Below are 22,916 nucleotides of genomic sequence, written 5' to 3' on the forward strand. Positions count from 1 at the left end.
GATTTTAAATAAAATATTATATTATTACCAGACTATTAGGGAAGAAGATGAACTATTATGAAGCATTAGGGAAGAACCCAACATGAAATGGCGAATAACATTTTTGCGTTAGAGCCAGCTGAGTTTTCCTCCCATGTCCCCCACTAATGTAGGACCTATACAGAGTATGCTAAACCATTTGTTGCTGCGTTTGGAATAAAACCAGCAGAAAACAGTAGGAAGGATGAACTTTAATTTTAGGTATCCATTCCAGAGATAAAAAGCTTTACTCTCTTCCAAGGGACAAACTGACCTAGGACGTTACAGAAACTTTCCGCCTGCTTTTTTTAGTACTTACATAATAGTGAATGAAAAGTTCCTTTTTCAGTGGTGGAGATTACAGTAAAAGAGCTGAGAACTCTCGCAGGGGAAGGAATATGTTAGAGCAATTTAAATGTACCATGACTTACTTCATGTGCTGTCAGAGAGGGAGGCTGTTGTTTTTTGTCTTGTGAGAATGAGGTAGTATGGGGTAAGCTGGCTGCTGCAGCTCATTGCTATGGTTAGATGATCTGAGATGGTATTTATGCCAACACGTAAAATATAGTAGCATGTAAGAAGTATACATTAAACTCTATAATTAATACTGGAAATTAAGGATGTGACAGTGAAACCCGAATTCATATGCGCATCAGAAGACAAAGATGGGTGTACTTCTAGATATGGTATTAAGCCATATTGGAGGCACAACTGAATCTGTATTAGGGAAACCACTTAAGCAAGGATCATAGCAGCAACAGATTTGGGATTAAAACCAAAATGGAAGCGAGGAGTGGCTGCCAAAAAGTTGAACTTGGAAAAAAAGAAATGTGCCCTAGAAACATGCTGGGGTTTATACTGCAGAGCTTTATTAGAAGGAAAAATTTTATTAATGAAGTTTGGGGCAGAGAAATGGTGAAATATGCCGAAGATGAATATAGCAGGAAATAATACCCAGAGAACAAGGGCAAAACCCTGCCTCATGGAAACCAATGAACTTTTGCTATTGATTGAGTGGGATCAACTTCTTCCAACAGGAGTCGGAATAACAAGGAAAAATGCCCAGATGGGTGCACTGGGGAAATTCTCATTTGATTTGAAAGGAGACAGATCTTCCTTGAAAAAAAAATGGTTGTCAAACATGACCCAGTGAATATAAATTAAGAAAGGAATTGCTGTCCATCTGCAGTTGCTAAGTCCCCATTCTGCCAACCTTACTCTGAACTAAAATCAATAGGACTATTCAAAGGGCAAAGTACTGCTCACCACAATGCAGTAGCTTGCTAAAATACATTAGAAACTGTTCTTGGAGGCCTGTTTAACTCGTGCAAGAGCTGATGACGAATAGCTTAGTGAATAAAATGTCATTTTACATACATTTCCTGGAAGTCATTCTGGATTTCAAGCTTCATTTATGTAGTTTCTATGATCCCTTTGGCATATTGCAAATATGACTGTAGTTTAGTGTAGGTACTCTTATTCAAACCTTCCATTTCTGTACACTAAGAATAACTGCAGAACAAGTTAATATCCAAAATTCATGAAACCTTATGAGGTCATATATATTTGAAGTGATGCCCAGCATATGTATTTCAAGCTTTCAGTATATTGAAAGTGCTAATACATGTAAAATATATTCCATCGGATTCAGCCAAGACATGCCTATGAGCACAGAATGATGCAAAAAGACGTATGTGCCAATTGAAGCTAGTAGCAAGTTACTTCAGTATAGGCAGCATGCTGCTTTCTTCCAGGTGAAAACCCAGCTGAATGGCATATCCACAACTCATCTGCTCATCAGAAAGGATGGCAAGAGGAAATCTGGCTTGTGTTGTGATGCTTTGGCAAAACGTCTGCAAAAGTGAATCGAAGTAGCATAGGAAAGCACCAGTGGAAAACTTCTGAGTTTCCTTTGCTTTGGCTTCTGAAACAGTGCGGCCTTGAGCCATGTTGGGGGGTTCATATCAGAAATGCCATTGTACGTGATGTGGGAGTGGATGTAATTCAGCGCCGCAACCTTTCAGTGCCACCTAGCAAGACCATTTGAAGAAGTTAAGTTGTTCCAACAGAAGCTCAGTGCCAGGTTCAGTGCTGTGTCCCCTTCCATGTCCTTTGACCCTGGACACAGACGTGCCTGGCAGATAAAGGATACATAGGGTCAGAGAGTGGGAGAGAGGCTGTGCTAGCATCACTTGGAGCTGCCCTCGCGTGGTGCGACTCAAGTAGCTGACAGATCTTGGAAATGCAATTTTAAATTTAAATGGGCAGATATCTGAATTGCAAATATTTGCATTCTATTTTGGGAATCGAAACAATAATATGTAACTTTACCTGCCTGCTTTAGTGATGGCTGTTGTCCTTTTCAGATGGAGAAAGCAAATACTTGTGAAGAAACTGTAATTATTCAGCTGTAAGGAATCAAAAGAATTGTCCCCAAAACTTCCAAACAAGGGGTTATAGGAAGTCATCATCTTTTTAGAGAGTATTTTGAAGTGGTGGAATTTTTGACCATGGCATGGGGTCTCTCAGCTTTACATTATTCTTTTAACAGAGAATTCCACCTAGAAGCTTTTGTTGGTAAAAGGTGAGCAGGGAAGTGCCACTGTCTGCATTTTGCAAATGGAAAACTAAAGAGTAGAGCTCAACGGCTGGATTTGCAAAGTTACTTAACTAAAATCCCTGGGGTCAGATGTCCAGATGCCCATAAAAATCTTGCCCTGAGTGACTTGCGTAAGGTCACAGGGGAAGTCTGTGGCAGACCAGGAATTTAAATCAGGTCTCCCAACTCTTTTAAACATCATCATATTGCCTCTGAATTAAGCCATGCTTTTACAGCTACAGATTGCTGAGCATTTCTGCTTTGATGAAGACCTCAATTCTACAGTGAAATGCACATCTCTGTCAGCTTCCTGTATGTCAAACCTGAAAGGTTAAGGTTAACCTATTCTTATCATCCAAATTTAGGTATTTAATTCAGTTGCCTGCAACAGGCACTTTGAGCCTGTATGTAATCAGGAAATTATACTGTGAGGATAGTTCTGCATTACCCCCTCCAGGCTCCACAGACTATAGACTGGGTGACCATAGTACTGAATTTGCCTGATGTGAGACAGTTGCCTAAAATGAAGGGTCATTGGAAATGTGACAGTTGCGATCTGGCTCTGTGAGGGAGCTTGAGGCAGAAAGGAGAGAGATGGTCCTAACGCTAAATAGGTTTTTACTCAGCAAGTTTTGGAGGAGCTGCCTCATCTGCCACACTCGCTATTGAAAAAGAAAACAAAATCAGAAATATTTTTTAGGAACTAAAAGAATTTTTTAAATGGCACTTTGTGAAGTCAGGATAAAAATCCATTAAAAATAAGGGCAGTGTTTATTAAGTAATTATTCTTCTAGCTTAATACTGATCAGAGGACAATTAATTTCAAGCTAAACATAATTACCTTAGTAAATTATTGAATACAAATGATGGGACAAAACCCTCAGGGAAACCCCTTTTAATGCTAAGAAGACATTTATTCTAATATATAATATATACATTTATTACAGATGGAGCAACTAGATGTTGAGCTTTACTCCCCATCTGTCTGTATAGGTACACCATAGTGTGTACTGTATTTAAATGGGGGTGGGTGATTCAGAGAAGTGATCAGTCAGATAATTTGTTTATAAAAGCTGTTTTCCAAACAGTGAGAAAAAGACACGAACAAGGAGAGGGTTTTTTTTTTAGCTAGTCCTTAAATACTGGATTTTTGCATGAGGATGCTGCTGTTAAGGGAGTGGTAAAACTTCCTCCTCTCTTGTTAGTGAAGGGGCCATTTTACACATAGTCCTCAGTTCTTTAATACTCTTATTCTAAGCTTGCTGTCAATGCATCAACATCTTTGACTAATTTACTCAGACCAAAACTGCAGCCAGGGTAAAGAATGAGGGCGAGGCCCTGACTGGTTATTGTGGGCTAGGAAGGGCAGAGCACAGGCTTGTCCCTCCCAGTTACATGGTTCTGAAAGAAGATCGTGACCGGCATTACTCACAGCAAATTCCTCAGTGAAGTTTGTTTTTTATACAACTAAGATAGTATTAAGAAGGAGATGGCACCTGAAATTACTGCTGATTAGAACATGGATTCAGTAACTCATATTCCTGTTTGGACTAGTAAGAGAAAAGTGGCATAAAAACCTCAACTGATCATTTTCTGAATCAAATAGATGAAGGTAAATTTTTGGGGAGACATTTTCCTCAAGGCAGTATCATGAGTTCAGTGAAAAGCCACCTCTCTTCAGAGACAGCTGATGTGCACGTTTTAAACTCTGACTTTCCTCAAAGGCAAGCAAAACCAGCGCACTGCACCAGCAGTACCCAGCGAGTCTCACGTATAGGAACTCAGTGCTCTCCAGAGGTAGCTCTCATTATTGGCATTTAATCACCCTTGGATCTGCCATGGGGAATAATAAGACATGGGGAGAACAGTTAATTCTATGTAAAATGTCATGGAAAATCTGAACATTCGGCTCCAGATAAAAGTTACAAATTCACAAAGTGAAAGGAATGCCTGTACTCACTCAGTGCGAACAGGATGTCCCAAACTTGTAATCCCTGTGCTTCCGTTTCAAAGCTGAATATCAAGGGAATTCAGAACATCAATACCAAACTTACAGGCTGTTCCATTTTTCTTTTAAGTCCTAAGCATCCAAAAATGTTTTAACATCTGATGTACTTGAATCATAGCTTCAAGGGACTGCCTTGTATATGAGTGCTCCCCGAAGTGGAGGCAGTGGAAGGGTGCAGAGGCACACCTCTGTATGGGCATGTTTGTCAGTGTTCCCTGCCGAATGAAGAGGCTTCAGGTCTTTCATTCCCAGGTAAAATCATACTTGGGCAACTTCAGTCAAAATGATGACAACAGACAGCCTGTATCTCTGAAGCAACACTGCCCTTCGTCTGCACCCAGGTTACTTTAAGCACCGGCTCAGCTATACCTGTTCCCGATGCTTCCTCTCTGCCATGGGTGAAATTCCAAAAGTCAAAGCCCCGGTATTGCATGGAGTTTCCCCAGGGCACTGTGGCATTGCCTGCACTGCTTCTTAACGGTGCAGTCATTCTCTAAACTGACGGTGTTGCACTTGTAAGCAAGCAAGGAGAAATAATAAAAAGGGATCTAAAGGGCTCAGAAATCTGTGCAGGAAGCAAAATGAGATTCAAGCTGGAGAAGTGCAAGTTAATACGTCTGGAGGAAATAATAAATTCAGCTCTGACCAGCTCAATAGCAGAAATGTGAAAGGAATTTAGAGACAACCAACAGAAATTATTAAGAGGCAAGACAGAACTTCTGCAGAGAGGTGAATAGCACCAAGTAGGCAGTCCTGAAGGCCTTACTCAGCTAATGTTAGGTGATCATGGTATTCTAGAATCTATTCCTGTTCTCAGCCCAATAAAGAGTATAATTAGTGTTCAGATGAACAGGTAATGAGGATAAGCTGAAGGGAAGGGAGGTAGAAAGATAGGAACTGCCCAAACTCAAGTGCACTAAGCCACAGGAGACACAGTATTTCCCACGGAACAAGTCTGCATCAGCGTCAGGACAGACTAGAAAGAAAACCAGGACATTTTATCTCTAGTTTCTTACCCCATAGGTGTTTAGGCTGCTTGTGTGTTTATTACCTGCAAGTGACTTTCTTTCTAGTGGCTGGAGAAGATAAAGGATTGTAAGTAAGGCGAAAGAATGTGAGGATAGTGTGGGGTTGTGAAACAGAAGGTAGAATGTGCACATGTGATGAGAATGGCACGTGTTCGTTTGACTGCAAGATATTGCTTGTATGTGAAATGGTCTAAAGAGGTTGCTGCATTTACATTTGAGATCAGATTAAAACAGACACAAATTAATTCCAATTTCTCGTATTAAAATTAAGACTATATTAATGAAATGTTTAATAAAATTGAGCACAATAGGAATTTCATAATCTTGTCTATTGATTAATTTCCTGTATTTTAAAATCGCATAATGACAGTGGAGAAGTTTAGCTGCCATGGTCATTGTGTAGTCCAAGACAAAAATTAGGTGAATTGAAAGATAACATTTTCCAGCACACCTGAGGTATTTCATTTGAAAAGTCATTTACAGCTGGTACTTTCAATGTATATTTCAGTGTCAAGAGCATATATTTCAGAGCTACATATATTTTTTTCACTATGATTATATACAATGTTCTTGACATCCTTTTTTCTATCCCATGCCATTAAAACCATCAGCAATTCAATGTACTTTTCAACAATTTATTACTTAACACATAGATGCAAAAGTAACAATCTCCATTTTGTGTCTTGTGAACTATCTGAATCTGTTAATGATCGCACTGTCCATACATGATGTTTAAAATACAGGCAGCTAGATACAAATCATGTGTTCCTTGAGGAGGGTTTCAGGTGACTGGGAAGCTGAGCATCTGTTCTGTAGGTGAGCAGAACGGCAGCTAATCTCATATTGTCAGAAATCAACGTGTTTATTCCCAAACTTTTTGTTTGGTGCTTGGCTGTGTCTCCGTATGGATGATGCCAATGACATCTCCTGAGATGTAAGTGCACGCAAGTGTTTGAAACACGGGCATGTCTGATTTAAAATCTTTTGCCACGAGTTGATCATGCCAGCTTTTGGGAAGCGCTCACCAGTAACCATATGTTGCAATCAAGATAAGCAATTACTGTATGTCATATGTGCTTTAAATCGGACAAGAAAAGCTTGTGGTTTTAAGGCAGAACTGAGGAAAAGTACTGTACCACTATTCAGTGTCTGCATACCAACTACTAGAGGGCATTGTTGCTAGTAAGTATTAGCAGCACTACTTTGCAGTAATACTTCTTAGTTTGTGAGAGATCACTAAGCCAATTGTAACCCCTGGGTTACAGCTCCATGTGTCTGAAGGAATAACTTACCCCAGCAAGCTCTGGATGGGGCTGCGTTTGTCTTACTGTTATTTCTGCTTCACAGCCGTTGTTTTAATTGTGCCTGAGACCTCAGCCTTTTGTTAACAATTTGCTTTCTTGTCAGAGGTGTGGCAGTGTGCATGTGAGTTGTTTGGGAAGAAAACAGTTGGAACAAATTGTGTTGATTGCTCTATAGAATTAATCAAGATGCCAATAAAAACAAGAGTCCAGGTTCAGACTGTTCCTACAACAGTGGGAGGTAGGACCAGAGTGTCTTGGTGGAATTTTTCTCCATGTTATTCTGTTGGTGAGAGCTGTGAGCCTCATGCTGTTGCTCCACCAGCTCCAGTAAAATGAAGCGCAGGCTTGCTGAGCCATTGCTTCCCGATGTTTGTGAGCCTCCAACGTCCTTTACATGAATTTTATGTTCCCTCTCTTACTTTCCTGACAGTAGTGCACTTCCAATAAATAAAATGAAATATTTTAGTGCAGAAAGAAGAAACTGTACACAAATGAAATGCAACTAAAAAGGAAATCGGTCTTGAGGGTGTGTGCACATTTTTAGCTAGTCCTGGATCTCCCTTTCTTCTAATGCAGAAATGTAGATCACAGTCATGAGAATGTCCTGAAAGCCTTGAGCCGCTACTTGAGGTGAGAAAATATGGGGAAAGTAGTTTTCTACTTGCTTTTAATTAGGAATATAGGATTTGGGATTGTAATGTGGATGTTCTGTATTATAAAGGATGTCTAGCAACATTCCCAGTAGCATAATTTTTACAACAATAGCTTCCAACAAACAATACTCTATGAACAAATTGTTTCTGTAAATATTGCAGTATGGACAATACATAGATTTAAGAATCACTACTTGGCTGAATGCCACTGCTAACAACTGATGCTGAAAGTGGCTGTTCTTATCCTTCAAACCTGTGTATATCTCCTTTGAGCTAAAGAACTTCCTGTGGTTAATACGCAAAAAGCAGTCATGGTGCTGAGTTGCCTCTAATCTATCCCATGTAAAGCCATAGGCCTTGCAGAGGTTCGCTGCAGTACATACACACTGACTTCAAGAGCTGGCTGACCATACGAGATAGTTCCAGCTACTAAATTGCATTCAGAAGATGTATAGGTGTTTTTATTAGTGTGTGTGTGTTGGAAGAGATGTACAAAATGACCTTAAACAGAATAGTAAATACCGATCAGCCCCTGTGGTCCATAAAGATGACTGTGAAGCCTCATGTCTTTGTATTTTCATAAAAGGTGAATATTTTCCCCTGCAGTAACTGTTCTTTGCATCTGGTGTGCAGTAAGTTTGGGACTTGTTTAATAAAGAGCTCAGAGAGCTGATGAATTTTGTATTTTGCATTCATAGCATTTCTTCTTAATTTTCAGATGATCACCTTAGATATTCAAATGGATTAGGGAGGAAACAATGACTTTTCAGACAATCTAATCCTTCGAATGGGTATTTTCACTGGAAGGGATTGTTTGGGGGCTGCAATCAGTCAGCAATGCCTGCATTTGTTGTATTTTGCTGAAAAGGAATTGGATTGCAAAGCAGTTTGCCATTGCCTTGGAGAAGGCTGAGTATATCAGGGTGCTGGACTCTTCAGGTAACATGGCTATTTCATTGGGACTCTGAAACGGGAGCTGAGCTACGCTGAAAACTTAGCTCGCTATGTAGATGGCTATGAACTGCTAGAAACCAGTGCAAAGCAGACCCCAGAGTGGGGATACATTCTGATCACAACACCCTGAACCCCAGCCATGACCAGATACAACACTTCTGAGCTGTTACGTGTGGTCCTGTGCTAATGCATCTGATTACATTTTATCCTGAGGCTTTAGATAAGCAATTGCAGAACAGTTGAGAATGAGAAACTAAAAGTGCTTGCATCGGGGATAGCTCAGAAAGCTTTTTTAGGTAGTTACAAGAGAAATTCCTGTCCCACCCTCCTGAAATGTGATCATTACAATAACATATATTGCAAAAGAAAGCATCTGTATCAACACCTCCCAACATAAATGGACGGAAACGGTGACTTTGCCTATTATTATTCTAAAGGTTGTTAGTACTGCTAATAAAATGTTTCTTAAGCTCCACAGCTAGATGGGTTTCCTGTGGAATTGTCTAAAGCCTTCCAATGCTAACTGTTTGCAATATTAAGAAAAGCATTTGCAGAACTGCTGTACCAGAATAAGGCCACCTTTCCCAGGAAATACAGCTCCAGTTACAGCTGTATTGACAAAAGGCCAAAAGGGCCAGAGCAGTGCACTTATAGACACATTTCCTGGTCATACGTGGAATGCTGGCTTATTGCTGATGTGCAGCACTTGTGTTTAGAACTGAACTTGCAATGGGAAGCTTGTGGCAGCAGGACTAATAAGGCACAAATGCAAACTCCTGCACACTTTTGCCACTCAGAACCTTTCTGCCCCATGTATCCAGAGCACTGTATTTGCTCTTGGGTTCTTGTCTCTTTTCCAAAGCCCACAGGCTGCCTCACCCTTCATCTTCCTGAATTCTTTACCATTTTCTGGCAGCCATCTGCTGCGTCTCACTCGGAAATGTCTGCTCCTCTGTCTTCATTTAAAAAACCCCAACATTTTCTTCCAGTTCTTCTGGAAAGGAGCGTACATCATCAACTGGTGCTCGCAGTAAGCTGTGCCTTTGTCTCAGTAGCTGTCACAGTGTGCGCAAGGAGAATACAGGCAGATGCAAGTTCAGCTTGCAGAGAAAAAAGTGGATGAGCCTCCAAACAATCTTGTATTGGAACCCAAATTGAGTGCTGAACTTTCAGCTCAATTTTAATTTCCCTTGATGCCGCGTTGTAAAATAAATATGCAGGCTTTTTTTCATTAGTGTTATCCAGCCGTCTATTACTGCTGTTGCCATGATGTTCCAAGCAGCCATGCGGTGTGTATGTGAGAGGTCTCAATATCTGCAGATTGGTTACAATAACAATCTCTCTGCTCCCTCAGTTTAAACAATTTAAAATGTCATGTTAGGAATGAAAACATATTAATCACTGCACACCTAAACAGAGTTCCTAGGAAGAAGACAGAAATTGTGGATTCAGAAACCCACTGAATGAGATGGGAAAGGTGCTAAGGGGATAACCTTCACCTGGAAATCTCATGTCATGTTAGCGTGATGTGAGATCCTGTGGTTTCTGGTCCGTGGAGCTCAACTTCTCGTTTGCTTTGAAAAGGAAACACCATGCAACACACAGGCACACTGGTATAGAAAGGGTAATATTTGGATATTTTGGGGTAACTGAAATATAAACCTAAGCAAAACAGTTTCTTTTCATTATGACGTAGGTGGCGATTTGTCTAAGAAGCATTTAATGATTATAACAGCAGGGACCAACTTTTCTCTTTTGTAATTAGCCCTATTAGAGGGAAGACACGCACATGGCTGACCTTGAAACCAGGATCAATAGTTCTGTTTGCTTTCCTCAGTGTAAAAGTATTTAGCAATGTATATGTTGCCCCTTCTTAATTTCTTGCATCATTTGAAATACTGTTTGATCAACATCTAACATGAAGTAATATCCAAGAAAGAATTGAATGCAGATGTTTAATGTAAGTTGTTCTTTCACTGTTCCGATGTACCGAATTACCAAACCTTGTAACGGTGAACAAATGTTTATCCAAGTGTAATGCAGATTCATTATGGTGATGTTAGATTATGTTCTGAGATAATGATTACATGGTCCATTGAGACTTGTGTTCTATTCTTGATTTTTCAGCTGCCCTGCTGTATGAATATGGGCATTACTCCCTGTCGGTGATTTTCTTACCGTGTTTATCATGTCTTGTTTCCTTAAACAGTAAGATCTTAACAAAAAAGTGTGTAATTTACTGTATTTAATAGGATTTAGCACAATATGATCTGGTCTTGTTTGAATCTGCTTGGCATTACAGTGATTGAAATAATTATAATTCACCGCAGTCACCAATGGCACATTTTCTTTAGGGAATCTACATTAATCCTCTCTTGTCATTGTTGTAATGATATTACAGTGGTAAGAGGTTGAACTGCAAAATTCAAATCTAGGTAGTGAATGGCCTCAGAAAGCTCTGAGAACCGCTTGATTTAGGCTCCAGTAAAGAGCTAGCTTGGGTTGTATTCAGTCCTTCCTTCAGTGCGAGGGCAGAAGTTTTGAGAACTCACCAGGTATTGCCCACACTTTGGTTTCCATCGGATTTATTTGTTATTTTGAAGCTTGTTTCCCTTTTTCCCTCCTGCTTGAAATGTCCAGTGAAAAACAGGAGAATATCGACTTCATGAGAAGCTGCAAGTTTGTGCAATGTTATAGTAATGCCTGTGCTAAAATGGCATTAAGGAATGAAGCCAGGTGGAGCACCATCAGTAGGCAAGAGAGGTGTAACACTGCAATAGGGAAATGTCTAAAAAGCTTGGAAAAGAATGAAATATCTCTTTGTCTTAGTAACCTTGGGAAAGAGCATTTTAGAAATACTTAGTCTGGTCATACGGAGTATTTGCTTTTCTCTCTTCTCCCGTGGAACATGGCAGCTACCGGCTATGCTACACTGCCAGCTGGAGGAAGAAATACTGCAGGTTTCTTGAATACACTAAACTCAACTGTTTTTCCGTTGTCCCTCAAAGCCAAAATTGCTCATATTTTTGATTCATACATATCCAGCAGCAAATAATGTTTCAGTAGCAGCTTAGAGTGAAGGGATGAAGGAGTCATGGAGATGGTATTTGCAGCTCTCTAGGAAGAGATTAATTTTCCATGGGGAAAAAGTCAGATTTGTGTATGGTTTGTGCTATAGCTGCATTTCCACTTTTGTTCTTGATGTGCTTCATAATCAGCATAATTTATGATCAGAGTTATTTCTTCTTGAAAGAGTGGGTCAGGAACCTAAGAAACTATTCTCAGTGACATAGTGGTGGTCTTGGCAGCCCTGGGGTTAATGATCTTCAAGGTCTTTTCCAACCTAGTTGATTCTATGATTCAGATACTACCTGTAGTATGGCTCTGGGGTTAAGAAAAGAATTGCTGCTAGTGGTAATGCCCGTATGGGCTGCGAGATCCCTGAACTACAATAAACTAAGGAGAAGATTTTTGAAAGTCTATGGTTTTGATTAAAGGTTCTATCCTATTCTGTAAAATAGAACAGATAAAACAGGCTTTACCATTCTGAGGAAATGGCTGTAATACTGAAAACTATAAAGATGCTACATGTATTTTAACACTCTCTATGTATATGAGAAGTCTCATGATTACCATTGTATTAAATTATTAATTTAGCTACTGCCAGTTGACATGATAAATATGCCATTTCTATTCCAAGAGAAGATACAGTTCAGAAGAATATTTGGCTCTCGTTAAACCATTTAACTAGAGTCACTTGTAGAACCAAAGGAGTTGATGTCTCTCCCTTAGTTGTGAATCTGTGTTTGTGCGTACACAACAGCAGTGAAGGCAGGTTTTACAGAAGGCAGGTAGGCAGATTAGAACCTGATTGGTTTTAAGAATCCTCCCCAGTATCACGCACATCAGTCCATGCATACTCTGCAGAACATGTACTTCTTGCAAAACCTGTCAGGCACAGAATGAAATCCCTCTCCTGAGGACAGCTGGAGGGTTATGCAACTTCAGGAGGATTATGCAGATGTGTATATGCTGTGAAGTTGCCTGATGGATTATGAGCCTGTGTAGGTTTGATTTAAAAACAGCTTAATTCTCTTCTGTAGTGAATGGAATGTTTCCAGAGAGGGCCAGAAGCCTGGAGCCTACAGAACTTATAGGGTCTGACTCATGGACAGGCTTTTTTTGGTGTCTTCAGTCTAAGCAGCAATGAGAGACTGACCATGTTTAGGCAGGAGGTGTGTTATTCTCTATTCTATTTGATGGCAGTTGCGTTCTCAGTCTCTACAGAACTTGCCAGAAGCTCTGTGTAGAGTGATTATTTGTAACTTAGTCCTCTTTAAATCCTTTTGTAATATGCCATCTAATGATAATGAATATTTTACACAGTTTTATTAAACTGTGAAACATAAAGCAGACATGTTCTATCAAGAATTGCATCAGTTGTAATTAAAAGGCAGATGTCATTTTACCTACTATTTCACTGGCAGAGTTTGATCACGTTTGTACTCAGGCAGTGCCCTGGCAGAGCTGCATGCTACAATCTTTACCATTTGTAAATGGGAATGCCGGAAGGATGTATGCAAAAGGAAAGGCACAGCTATTCCTGGTGGCTGATGGCCCTGTCCACTCAACCAAAACATGCCTTCCAGCTGGAGAAAGCTGCAGGGAATCCTGCAGGTCTGTCCTGCTGCTTCAGAGACATGGAGAGGCCTCGCACTTGTGAACACAGACAGATGAGAAATTAAAGAGTTGTTCCTGCTTTTAAAGAATTCATCTTTGGCACAGACAAGATCCCTGGACCACTTCTGAAGTTCAGTAATTCGCGTATAGCACTGCCTAAAGCAGACAGAACCCAGAAGTTACAGGTAGAAAAGGTTGTCAAGGAATGCAAAGCTTATGCACTTTGATCATTGATAGAGTATCCCTTATGTAGTATCACATCATTACTGTGAGCACGAAAACAGATCGATAAAGTACTCCACTGCAGGCAGTTAACTGTTTTGAAACTTAAGCAGCCCCCGAAGCCCCAAATTACCACATGATAGCTGAGGAAATAAACTGTAGGGTATCACATTTAGTAGACAGCTACTTCTGTATTTAGGGATTCTTTGCTGTCTGACTATGAAAGGCACTTAAAATAATTGTCAAAAACTACATGTTAGAGGCTGGGACGCTGCAAGCACAGCAGGCTGGAATAATTCAAACCCGCGTTGTCAGTAGGTGATTCTGATTGCATTAACATCCATTTCACATGAGGGTCACAGCTCTGAGTTCAGTGAATTTACTCTTGATTTATATGTCTATAAAGGACAGGAACAATCATAAGATACTCCCTGTGATACTCTGAAATCAATACAAAGAACCAAAGAACAAGGAAGGCTGCTAACAAGCTTTCAGGTCATGGACTGAGCGCTGCAGTCTGCTTGTCAGCCATTGGTTGAAAGTGGAGCAAAAACCAGCTATAAATCTGCTAAACATTAGGTATCTGTTTGAAACCGATTTTCTTACATTTGTGAAATGAAGAAGGTCATTAGAAACATCCAGATTTTCCCCTCAGGGCACTGAAATGCCTAATGTGTGATTTGCATTTGCTGCCCCAAGCTGGCTTTTCACAGCTTTAAATTTTCAGGTGAAAATTGTTTCATATTTTTCTTTCTGAATGTGTTCCCCTAAGTTTCCATTTCTGTGAACTTGTTTTATTATTTCCACTAAACCAGACTTTCTGAAGCTGCAACAACTTTTTGTATAACCCGGGTTTTATTTAGTTTATAAGGCAAACATGCAGCATGTGTACCCAACTTAGAGCTATTCATACTGTGGACTAGACCCTAACATGGCATAAGAATAAGCTGAAGAACAGCCAGAAACATTTGGTTATTTTACTGTATGTGTTTCAATAATAGCCCTGGGCTTACTGGAGTTTTTCCATGCTATTCTCCTTTGATGCCAGGGAGACACAATTTATAGTAGACCCTAGGAGTGCCAGCTCACCCTCAAGGAAGTTCTGTTCTGGGGTTAAAAGGAAGGCAGGGTTGGGATTCAGTTTCTGCATTATAAAGGTGAATAAGAACTATTCTAGTCATAGTCCTTGTGTTGAGATTTTTAGTGCCAAATGATGCAGAAGGCTTGCTTTCAAATATTCCTAAAGAATTTCTGCCCTCATTCCTTCATCTGAGTGATTGAAGGATTAGGTAGAGCTTCCATGTGCAATGTCGCATAATTTGGCAGGTTTGGAGACTGGAGCTAAAGGAAATGCAAAATTCACAACTCCAACATAAATCTCCTTTTGTAAGGTAGGAAATGCACGTTCCCAAAAGTTTTCCATCTCCTGACTGCCTGAGAAGTGTTTTCCTTTATCTCTTAGGCAGTGTGGCTATGACCTTCCCCCTGAGTTGGCAGTTCTCACTGAGGCAAATTCCATGAACCCTCTGAGCTTGTTTGACTTGAGGCTGCAGATATTCCATATTGGACAAGATCCCAGTAATCTGCTGTGCTTTTCCTTCTGTGTTACTTATATACTTAAACGGAAGCTACAGAAATTCTGTCATTTCTGTGGCTGATGAAAACCCTCTTAAAATACAGGCTCCTGGACAGCAGTACATTTCCCTTAACCTAATTTGTGAGGACTTCTCTGACCAAGCGGGGTGCCAGCACATGAACTCGGTATTTCTGCCACTGCTTAAAGCTTAAACTCATCTCTGAAGATGCAATTATTTACGGTTTTCTCCCTTTCAGCTTTATGGCTCCCAGAAAGCATGATTAAGTTAAAAAAAAAAGGAAAGCTGAGTTGCAAATGCTCAGCATCTCTCGAGGTGGTGGGTGGGCGGTGAGAAGGGAGAAGGGAAATAGCTTGAGACTTGTGTTGTTAAAGGAAATAATTATTCAGATAAATTGTTTGTAAATGTAAGGAATAAATATGAGTTGCAAAGTGCTGGCTACAAGTAAGAGACAGGGGCTGCAGGGATGACTTTTGGAAACTTTCTACCACCTGCCTGCATTTTGGGATGGAAATCCTTATTTTTCTGCTTGTTTGCCGAATTGCTGCGTTGAACTTTGGACTTAGGCAGGTCACTTTCTTCACTGTCTCGCTAACTCAATAGACCTCAGTCTCCACGGGGCCTTCTAGGCATAACTTCAATACAAATATACAAATAATGATTCTGAGGCTGGAAAATCTCCCAATCTATTTTAAATGGGTATTTGTTTTTAGTGAAGATATAAATTACTAAGATGTCCCATTATCAGAGCTGCAGCTGTGAAACAAGCAACTGGAAAGCAGAACTTGTTTTATTTGAAGAGAGAATTGAATCTGAAGATCTTGATAAGGCTTCATTTAAAAACTTCTCGTGTTTCTTAACTCCCCTATTTTGGGGAAAATGCTGGGTTTTGTCTATACTCAATTAGATTTATGAATGAATATTTCAGAGACATTTTCTAGTAGTTGTAAAGAATACTTTTGCTTTATTTCTTAACGTATACTCTTTATATGTATACACTCTTAAATGTGTACTCTTCATGTGCATATCTCTGTGTCCTTACTCCCTAAAACAATGCCTAGACTGAACAAGCGGTGAATGCTGTCAGCAGCGGGTGAATCAGTGAAAATGAGTGGTGTGGTTTTTCTGGAGGGTGAAGAAATCCACATGGCTGAAATGCTTTGGAGACCGTTTCTTTCTAGCAGAACAATCTGCAAGCATGGCTGGTTGAAACTGCTCCATTAAAACTGTTTCTCAACAATAAATTAGGATGTTGACTAGAAACATGTTTTTTCCTCCAGAAATGTTTCTTCTGGAAGATGTTGAGTCTTCTCTTGTTAAAATGTCAGGGTGGACAGAGCCAAAATATTTCGGCCAAACTTGCTAAATGTTTTTCAGGGAAAATGATGTATGGCTACAATTGCATTGGGAAAAAAACCCAACCCCTTGACAGGGGCTGGGTTGCCGTAAACTTATGTTATATGTAAAGCTGAGAGGGAAAGGGATGCCCCAGAGGGTGATACATCTTAGAGCCATCTAACTTTGGTTTGTCTCCCAGATCTTGCACAAATCTGAACTTGGTGCCTTGCCCAATTTTGTGCCATAATAAGATGTTAAACGAGGTCTGTCTTTCTGTAATGACTGAAGCATGTTGATAGGGGAGGAATGCTTTATCGTCACTGCCTGTGTATGTGATGTGTCTAAGATTTTAGACCTAGGAGAGTTATTTTGGCACCATATTGATGTGAACAATATGAAGAAGGGTAGAACAGTTTGCAAACGTGTTTGGTTCGTTCAGTGGCTATTTTCTCCCCTCAAAAGAGATCTCTCATAAACTGGGAAGGAACTGGTTAGTAACAAATGAGAATTCTTCAAGAGGGAAATCAAACGTCCCAGTACTAATTAGTTGAAATTAAGATCATTCAAATATTTATATAGGGAAGGCAAGTATTCCGGGAACATGCTGGGATAAATCACATGGCTGGAATATTAATAGCGAGGCAATAAATCTGCACAGAAAGAATCAAGGTGAAAATGTAGGGGAGGGATTGTACTATTTATCAAAAGACAATTACGACCAGCAGTTAAATACAGATGGTTAGTGAAAGAAGTGGTAACAATGACATTTTACGTGTTAGGCTGACGGAGAAAATGTAAAGGGGAATCAGGATGGAACATTTACAGTGGGCCACAGAATCAGGACAAAGTGGCTGAACTAAATACAGAAGAAGCTGAAGGAAACTTGCATCCACCCCCCTAGTTCTATTCCTTCCTTCCCTGCATCTGAGTACAAACTGGCGTGTGTGCGTACACTTCAGATGCAAGCCTCGGGTCAGGTAGGGGCTTTGGCCAGTGCAGAAGGAATTTCAACCTGTGCTATCAACGACCTGAGAGGGTGTCCACAGCTGATCTTTCTGTGGCCAGATCAATCTTAAGGCTGTGTGATTTCAGGCACCGTCCTCACCTTTGGTATACCTAACACATGGGTAGCACTGACACACGGAGCGAGGCTGGGAAGAATGCCTGCTGCTCCATTACGCCTTGGAAAACTGTACACTTGAATCTTAGATAGCTAAAGCGAGAGTTAAGTCCCATAGTCCAACAGTACCAGGCTTCAAAACTACTGAATAGCGGCTTAAGTTTTTGTCAATATAGTTCCTTAAGACCCTGAAGTTGTGGGACACATCCTGTGCTGCTCCTGTCTTAGCAGGATCACTCATGTCTGGTGAGGACCTGTCTGCTGGGCACTCTGAATGTAACTGGCAAGGGCTGGGGAGCTGGCTATTGGAAATCTCAGGCTGAGCCCACAGAGGAGATGCGCTTTTACACAGTCAGCAGCTCTCCTGTTGCAGGCAGGATTTTATTAGTTACCAATTAAAGATGTACATATTCTTTGTAATAGTACCTCATTTCTTACTCCAGGAACCAAAGAGACCAGCCTGGCTATTACTGCTTTAATTTAGTTTCTTGCCACTTTTTTTTTTTTTTTTTCTTAGAATATTTCTTTGGCACTTTCTTTTGTAAAAAAAAAAAAAAAAAAAAAAAAAAGAAAATTTGGTAATTAATTGATTGTTACATTGGTCTGGTTCCTGTGTGATGGATCATTTCATTACTGTGCTGATGTAAAGGGGGGAAAGGCAGGACTGTTCCAGTTTTAGTTACTGCTCTTCAGCGTACGCTACTCCGAAGTCAGCATTAAACACATGCATTTTTTCTAGGCAATATGTAACATTGCCATACAATGGCAAAGGGTTCAAACAATACAGAGCTTGGACATGGCAAGTGTGGAGGGAATGAACTGGCATGCTATTTTAATTTCTCTTTCTTATTAATCCTTATAATGTTGCATAGTCACAAACGCTGCCTACCAGGTAAGGATGAAATGTCTGCATAAGGAATATACGGCAGGCAGCACACAGCCCTTATGCAGAAAGGATTCCTGTACCCCATAGGGAGGTCAGACATGAGAACTCCCCTTTCTTGGAAGCCTCTGGCTGAAGAGCTTGGCGTGCTTAGGCTCATGAGGACTGTGAGCAGCCTGTTACCTGCTCAGGTGATGGCGTGCCCTTTGAGAGGGCACAGCGCTGCGATCCTGCATCTCCCCTCGCAGCACCACTGACACAGGGAAAAGATTGATTGACCCTTGAAAACAGAGATCTCAGAGACAAGGTTTCTCCTCGTCATGTGCACTTCTACGTGTTTTGAACACTTTCCTAGCAGTAGCTGGTGATTTAAGCTTAGGATCTTTTCATTTTAGTACGCAAAATTAAATGTCGCGAGAACATCTCCTCAGGGAAGGTCTGGCTGCAGTTTGTACAGATTCTGCCCTTGCTAGAACAGGAACTGATAGCACAAACTTTGTGTGGACTAGAAGATCTGTCAATCCAAGTAAATACTTGGCAGTCTGTGCTGCGCAATATACTGGTTCGGTTACAGAACCGTGTGTACCTCAGGTACCTTGTGTAAAGCTACTTAGGGTATTTTGAGCATATGCTGCTCAAACACCTTTCCTTTAGCCTGGTGTTCATCCAGGGGACACAGTATTATCTTCTCCTTTCTAGAGGCCTGCCACCAGCAAAGGCACCCATCTGAGCATGTGATGGGTGCAGCACAGGATACCGTCAGATCAAATTATAGGAGCACAGTTACAGTAGATAGCCCTCCTTCCTTTATTCCAAGAAAGGAAACATGATGTGGCTTCATTCACACCAATTAATGCAGACGTCTGTGGGCTCCGAGTAATGCAGCAGTACATACATTCCATGTGGAGTTTTTCCTAGTTTATTCTAAAACCATGTGGAGTGGAGTGTCCTGCTGGAGGCAGCCATGGTGAGGCCCTGCCATGGAAACCAGGCAGCACCTCGGCTGCCCGTGCCAAGAATCCTGGGCAAATACTTTAGGAAATGGGGAAGAACTGGTCTTGCAGAGGGCGTTCCCCTGAATGTCTCTGCTGTAGTGGTGTAAGAGCAAGGAGGGATGAACTGATCTTGAATTTCACTCATTCAGGCTCTGTGGTGGTTGGCATGCTTTGGATCCCCTCCCCAGCATCAAACATGGATCCAGTTTTGCTCTGGCAGCATAATGGGCCCATTGCTGTGCTGTGGGGCACATCCTCAGTCAGTCTAAATTGGCATCGTGAATCTGTGGCAGGCAATCTTGGCTCTGTTGAAGTCAATGGCAAAACTCTTACTGACTTCAGAGTGGAATCGGGATTTATTCCAGTGAGTTCAGTGGAAGCACAGCTCTCACCAGCTGCAGATCTGGCTCTGTTGTTTGACACTTGTTCTCAGTTTGGTTTTGTTTAAGATTTTAAAGGTTGTAAAACAGCTCCAGGAGCCCCTTGAGTTTCAGGAGCTTTGGGGTCCTGGCCCCACGTAGTAAGCTAACGTGTGTGCAGGGAACTTGGTTTCTGTATAGAAATGAACTTCTACATGAAGGCCGTTACTGATGCTTTTTGTTTATATCATTACTCTGCAGTGCAGCTGTTATCCATATTAAAGCATATTTGCTAATCTCCAATAGTTTCAAGAGTAAAAATCCATCTTAATTAGTAGAACCATTGTCTGGGCTGTTTTGTGTTTCTGTAATATAATCTGTCTCCTTACTTTTTCTGGATGTATCAGATACAAATAAAAAGTCTGATTTCAAACTCAGGGCCAACCCCTCTCCCTTTCAAATTTATGAGCAGAAGTTATTTCAATTTCAGCAGGATGGGATGGATGGAACATTAAAAAGCCACATCATCAGCTTAAAATACAAGTCCAATAAAAACGAAGCTGGAACTTTACCAGCTGTGTACTGATGAAAGTATATGAGATTCTAAGTAAGAGAAGCTGCTCAATATGGACTCACAAACAAAACAAAACAAAAAATGAGCCAACAGAAAAACAAAGCAAAAGGAAGAACTGGGAAAGCCCGGTGCGGAAGCAGTCCCAACAGAAGTCATTTGAGAAGATAAGTAAAGGGCTGCTTGAATGTAATGTGCAAATTGATCTACTCCATTATTCAGAATAATCTTTCCCTTTTTATCCTTATACCTTTATCTTCATACCTGAAGAAATGGGAAAACCGAACCTGAATAACAAACTAAGCAAGCAGAAAAATCACGTACTGCCCTAACTGATCAGGCCTGAGGTCCATAAAACCCAGTCACCAGTGTGGGCAGTACTAGCCAAATGTTATTTTTCTTCTATACCCTTCACTTGTGTCCATAATCTTGGGATGGAAGGTTATAACTGGGGCCTTTGTCATAAAGGAGCAAGAATAGTCAAGGATACCCAGGAAGATTCCTTGGCAGAGGACCAGCTTCCTGCAGGAAGCCATCACATGCTGGTTTCCAGCAGGGTTCAACCCATGCGGATGCAGTTCCGCTCAACCTGTGGTGGGTGAGGCCTTGGAGCAGCGAGTGTCCAGGACGGGCTGGAGGACTCTGCAAGGCTGAAGGGAGGAGAAACCTGCAAACCTGATAATGGAACAGCTCAGGAAATACATATATTATCTGAAAGGAAGAAGCAGGATGGCATTTATCCTGGCCATATGGAAACAAATATAACTTGGATTTCTTTTTTTTTTTTTTTTTTTTTTTTCCATGAAGGCCGCTCTTGGTTATTGAATTATTAAAAAAAAAATCTTCTTCTATATCATATTTATAGTATTCCTTTCATTTTCCCGGCCTCTCTCTCCATTTGCAGATATTTAGTCTCAGATGGCTTTGCAGCAAGTAATTTCGGTCTTACTAGTGAATAGCCCGTTATTCCTCTGAAACGGCTGTGTGGGGTCACTGATTTTGTGCGGTGAAGGTCTCTGGTCACGGTTTGCGTGTGTTGGTGGCATTTCTCCCATTCGGGTTCTTGCGTTCAAGGGGAACCCGAGGCTCCAAGGGAACTCATCCCGAGGAGCCCAGCGTTTGTCCCGTCGGGCTCGGGTTTTCTAGGGAATTCCGTGTGAATTCCCGGGCTGGCGCCGGGGCCGCGCATCCAGATCCCAGGGCTCTGTCCCTGCTCCGGGCGCGGGGGGGGGGTGTGTGTGTGATATTCGCTTTTGTCCGCCGCCCCCAGCCGCTCCCCGGCCCCGTCCCGAGCGGCGCAGAGGCGGGTCCCGGCAGGGGGTGCCTGGCGGCGGGGCCGGGCGGTCCCCGGAGCTGCCCGGCGGGGCGGGCGGTCCCCGCTCCCCTCGGCCCGGCTGCGCCGTGTGGCAGCGCCTCTGTCAATCAGCCTGACTTCACTCCCGCACGCCCTGTGCATCCAGTATTATACCCCCGCCGCCTCCTGGTGTCTCTGCTTCGCTGCGAGCCGGGAGCGCGGCCGCCACTGCCGCTGCGGCTGCGGCTGGGCGAATGCGCGGGCGGCGGGGCGCGGGGCAACGCTGAGCGACGCGGAGAGGCGCGGAGCGGGGCTGCCGCCTGGCCCGCCCCGGCTGCGGGCAGCCCGGGCACCGGCCCCCCGCGTCGGGCCGGGGCCACCGCGATGGACCCTCCCGCGGGCATCGCCCTCGTCCTGCTCTGCTGCGCTCTCGCCCTGCCCGCCGGCGCCCTGCGGCGCCCCGGGGACAGAGGTAGGTCTCCGCCGAGACGCCTTTGGGCTGCTGGCTTTGCCCCGGTGCCCTGCAGCCCTCCCGTCTGAAGTGGCGGCTCGTCCCCCCGCGGCTTTCCGCTCCCCTTGAACTTCTTCTGCGGCGACTTTTGCCGGGTTTCCAGTTGTTTCCTGCAAGCGGCAGGCGGGGACGGGGACGGAGGCACCCGGCGCCGCCGGCGGGGAAGGGACGCGGGCGCCCCGCCGGCAGTGACAGCGCTGCGACCGCAGCCTGCCCCGCGGAGGGGTCGAGTCCTGGCGGGCAGGGCGCGGCGCCTGGAGTTCCCCGTGCGGGACGGAGCACATGGCAGCTCGTCTGCCGCCTCCTCCTCCTCCTGCCCGGCCATCGCCGCCGTCCCAAACTCTCGGGGCTCCCGCTGCCGGTCGCTGCCCCTGGCGTTACTGTCGCCTCCCGACACATCCCCGCCGCGCCGGGGTAGTTCGAGGGACGCGCCTTTCCCTTGCAGGCTTGCCACCTGCAAACCCATCCCCTACCCCAGCCCCTCCGGGCAGTCCCGAAGTGCATCAGCGTCCTCTCACCATCGCGGGCCGCCCGGGTAGCCCCAAAGTCCCGGGGGGCGACCTGAGCACCCACCGGGTGGGCAGCGGTGCGGGGTCCCGGCGGGGTGGGCAAAGGGGAGTGGGACCCCGTTGCATGGGCAGGAGTGGGGGTCCCGGCGGGGTGGGGAGGGTCACGCTGTCGTCTGGTGTTTTGGGGAGTAAAAAGCAAGTTTGAATGAACTCTGCACACTTCATGCTTGTGCCTGTGCAGAGTGCAGTGTCCATCTGCCTTATGTAAGTGTCTG

The 22,916-nt window shown here is 42.9% G+C and overlaps 1 protein-coding gene across 1 annotated transcript in view; it reads left to right on the plus strand.

The window, feature by feature from the left end:
* Positions 1 to 21,929: 21,929 nt before the first annotated feature.
* The window catches only part of ADAMTS2 (ADAM metallopeptidase with thrombospondin type 1 motif 2), a 177,728-nt gene continuing 176,741 nt past the window's right edge, over positions 21,930 to 22,916 (plus strand). The window contains exon 1 of the mRNA XM_065690392.1: positions 21,930 to 22,093. Coding sequence (XP_065546464.1) covers positions 22,006 to 22,093 — 88 coding nt within the window. The 5' untranslated portion in view covers positions 21,930 to 22,005. The remainder of the gene's footprint in view (positions 22,094 to 22,916) is intronic.

Source organism: Lathamus discolor, chromosome 10 (genome assembly GCF_037157495.1).
Source record: "Lathamus discolor isolate bLatDis1 chromosome 10, bLatDis1.hap1, whole genome shotgun sequence".
NCBI lineage: Eukaryota > Metazoa > Chordata > Aves > Psittaciformes > Psittacidae > Lathamus > Lathamus discolor.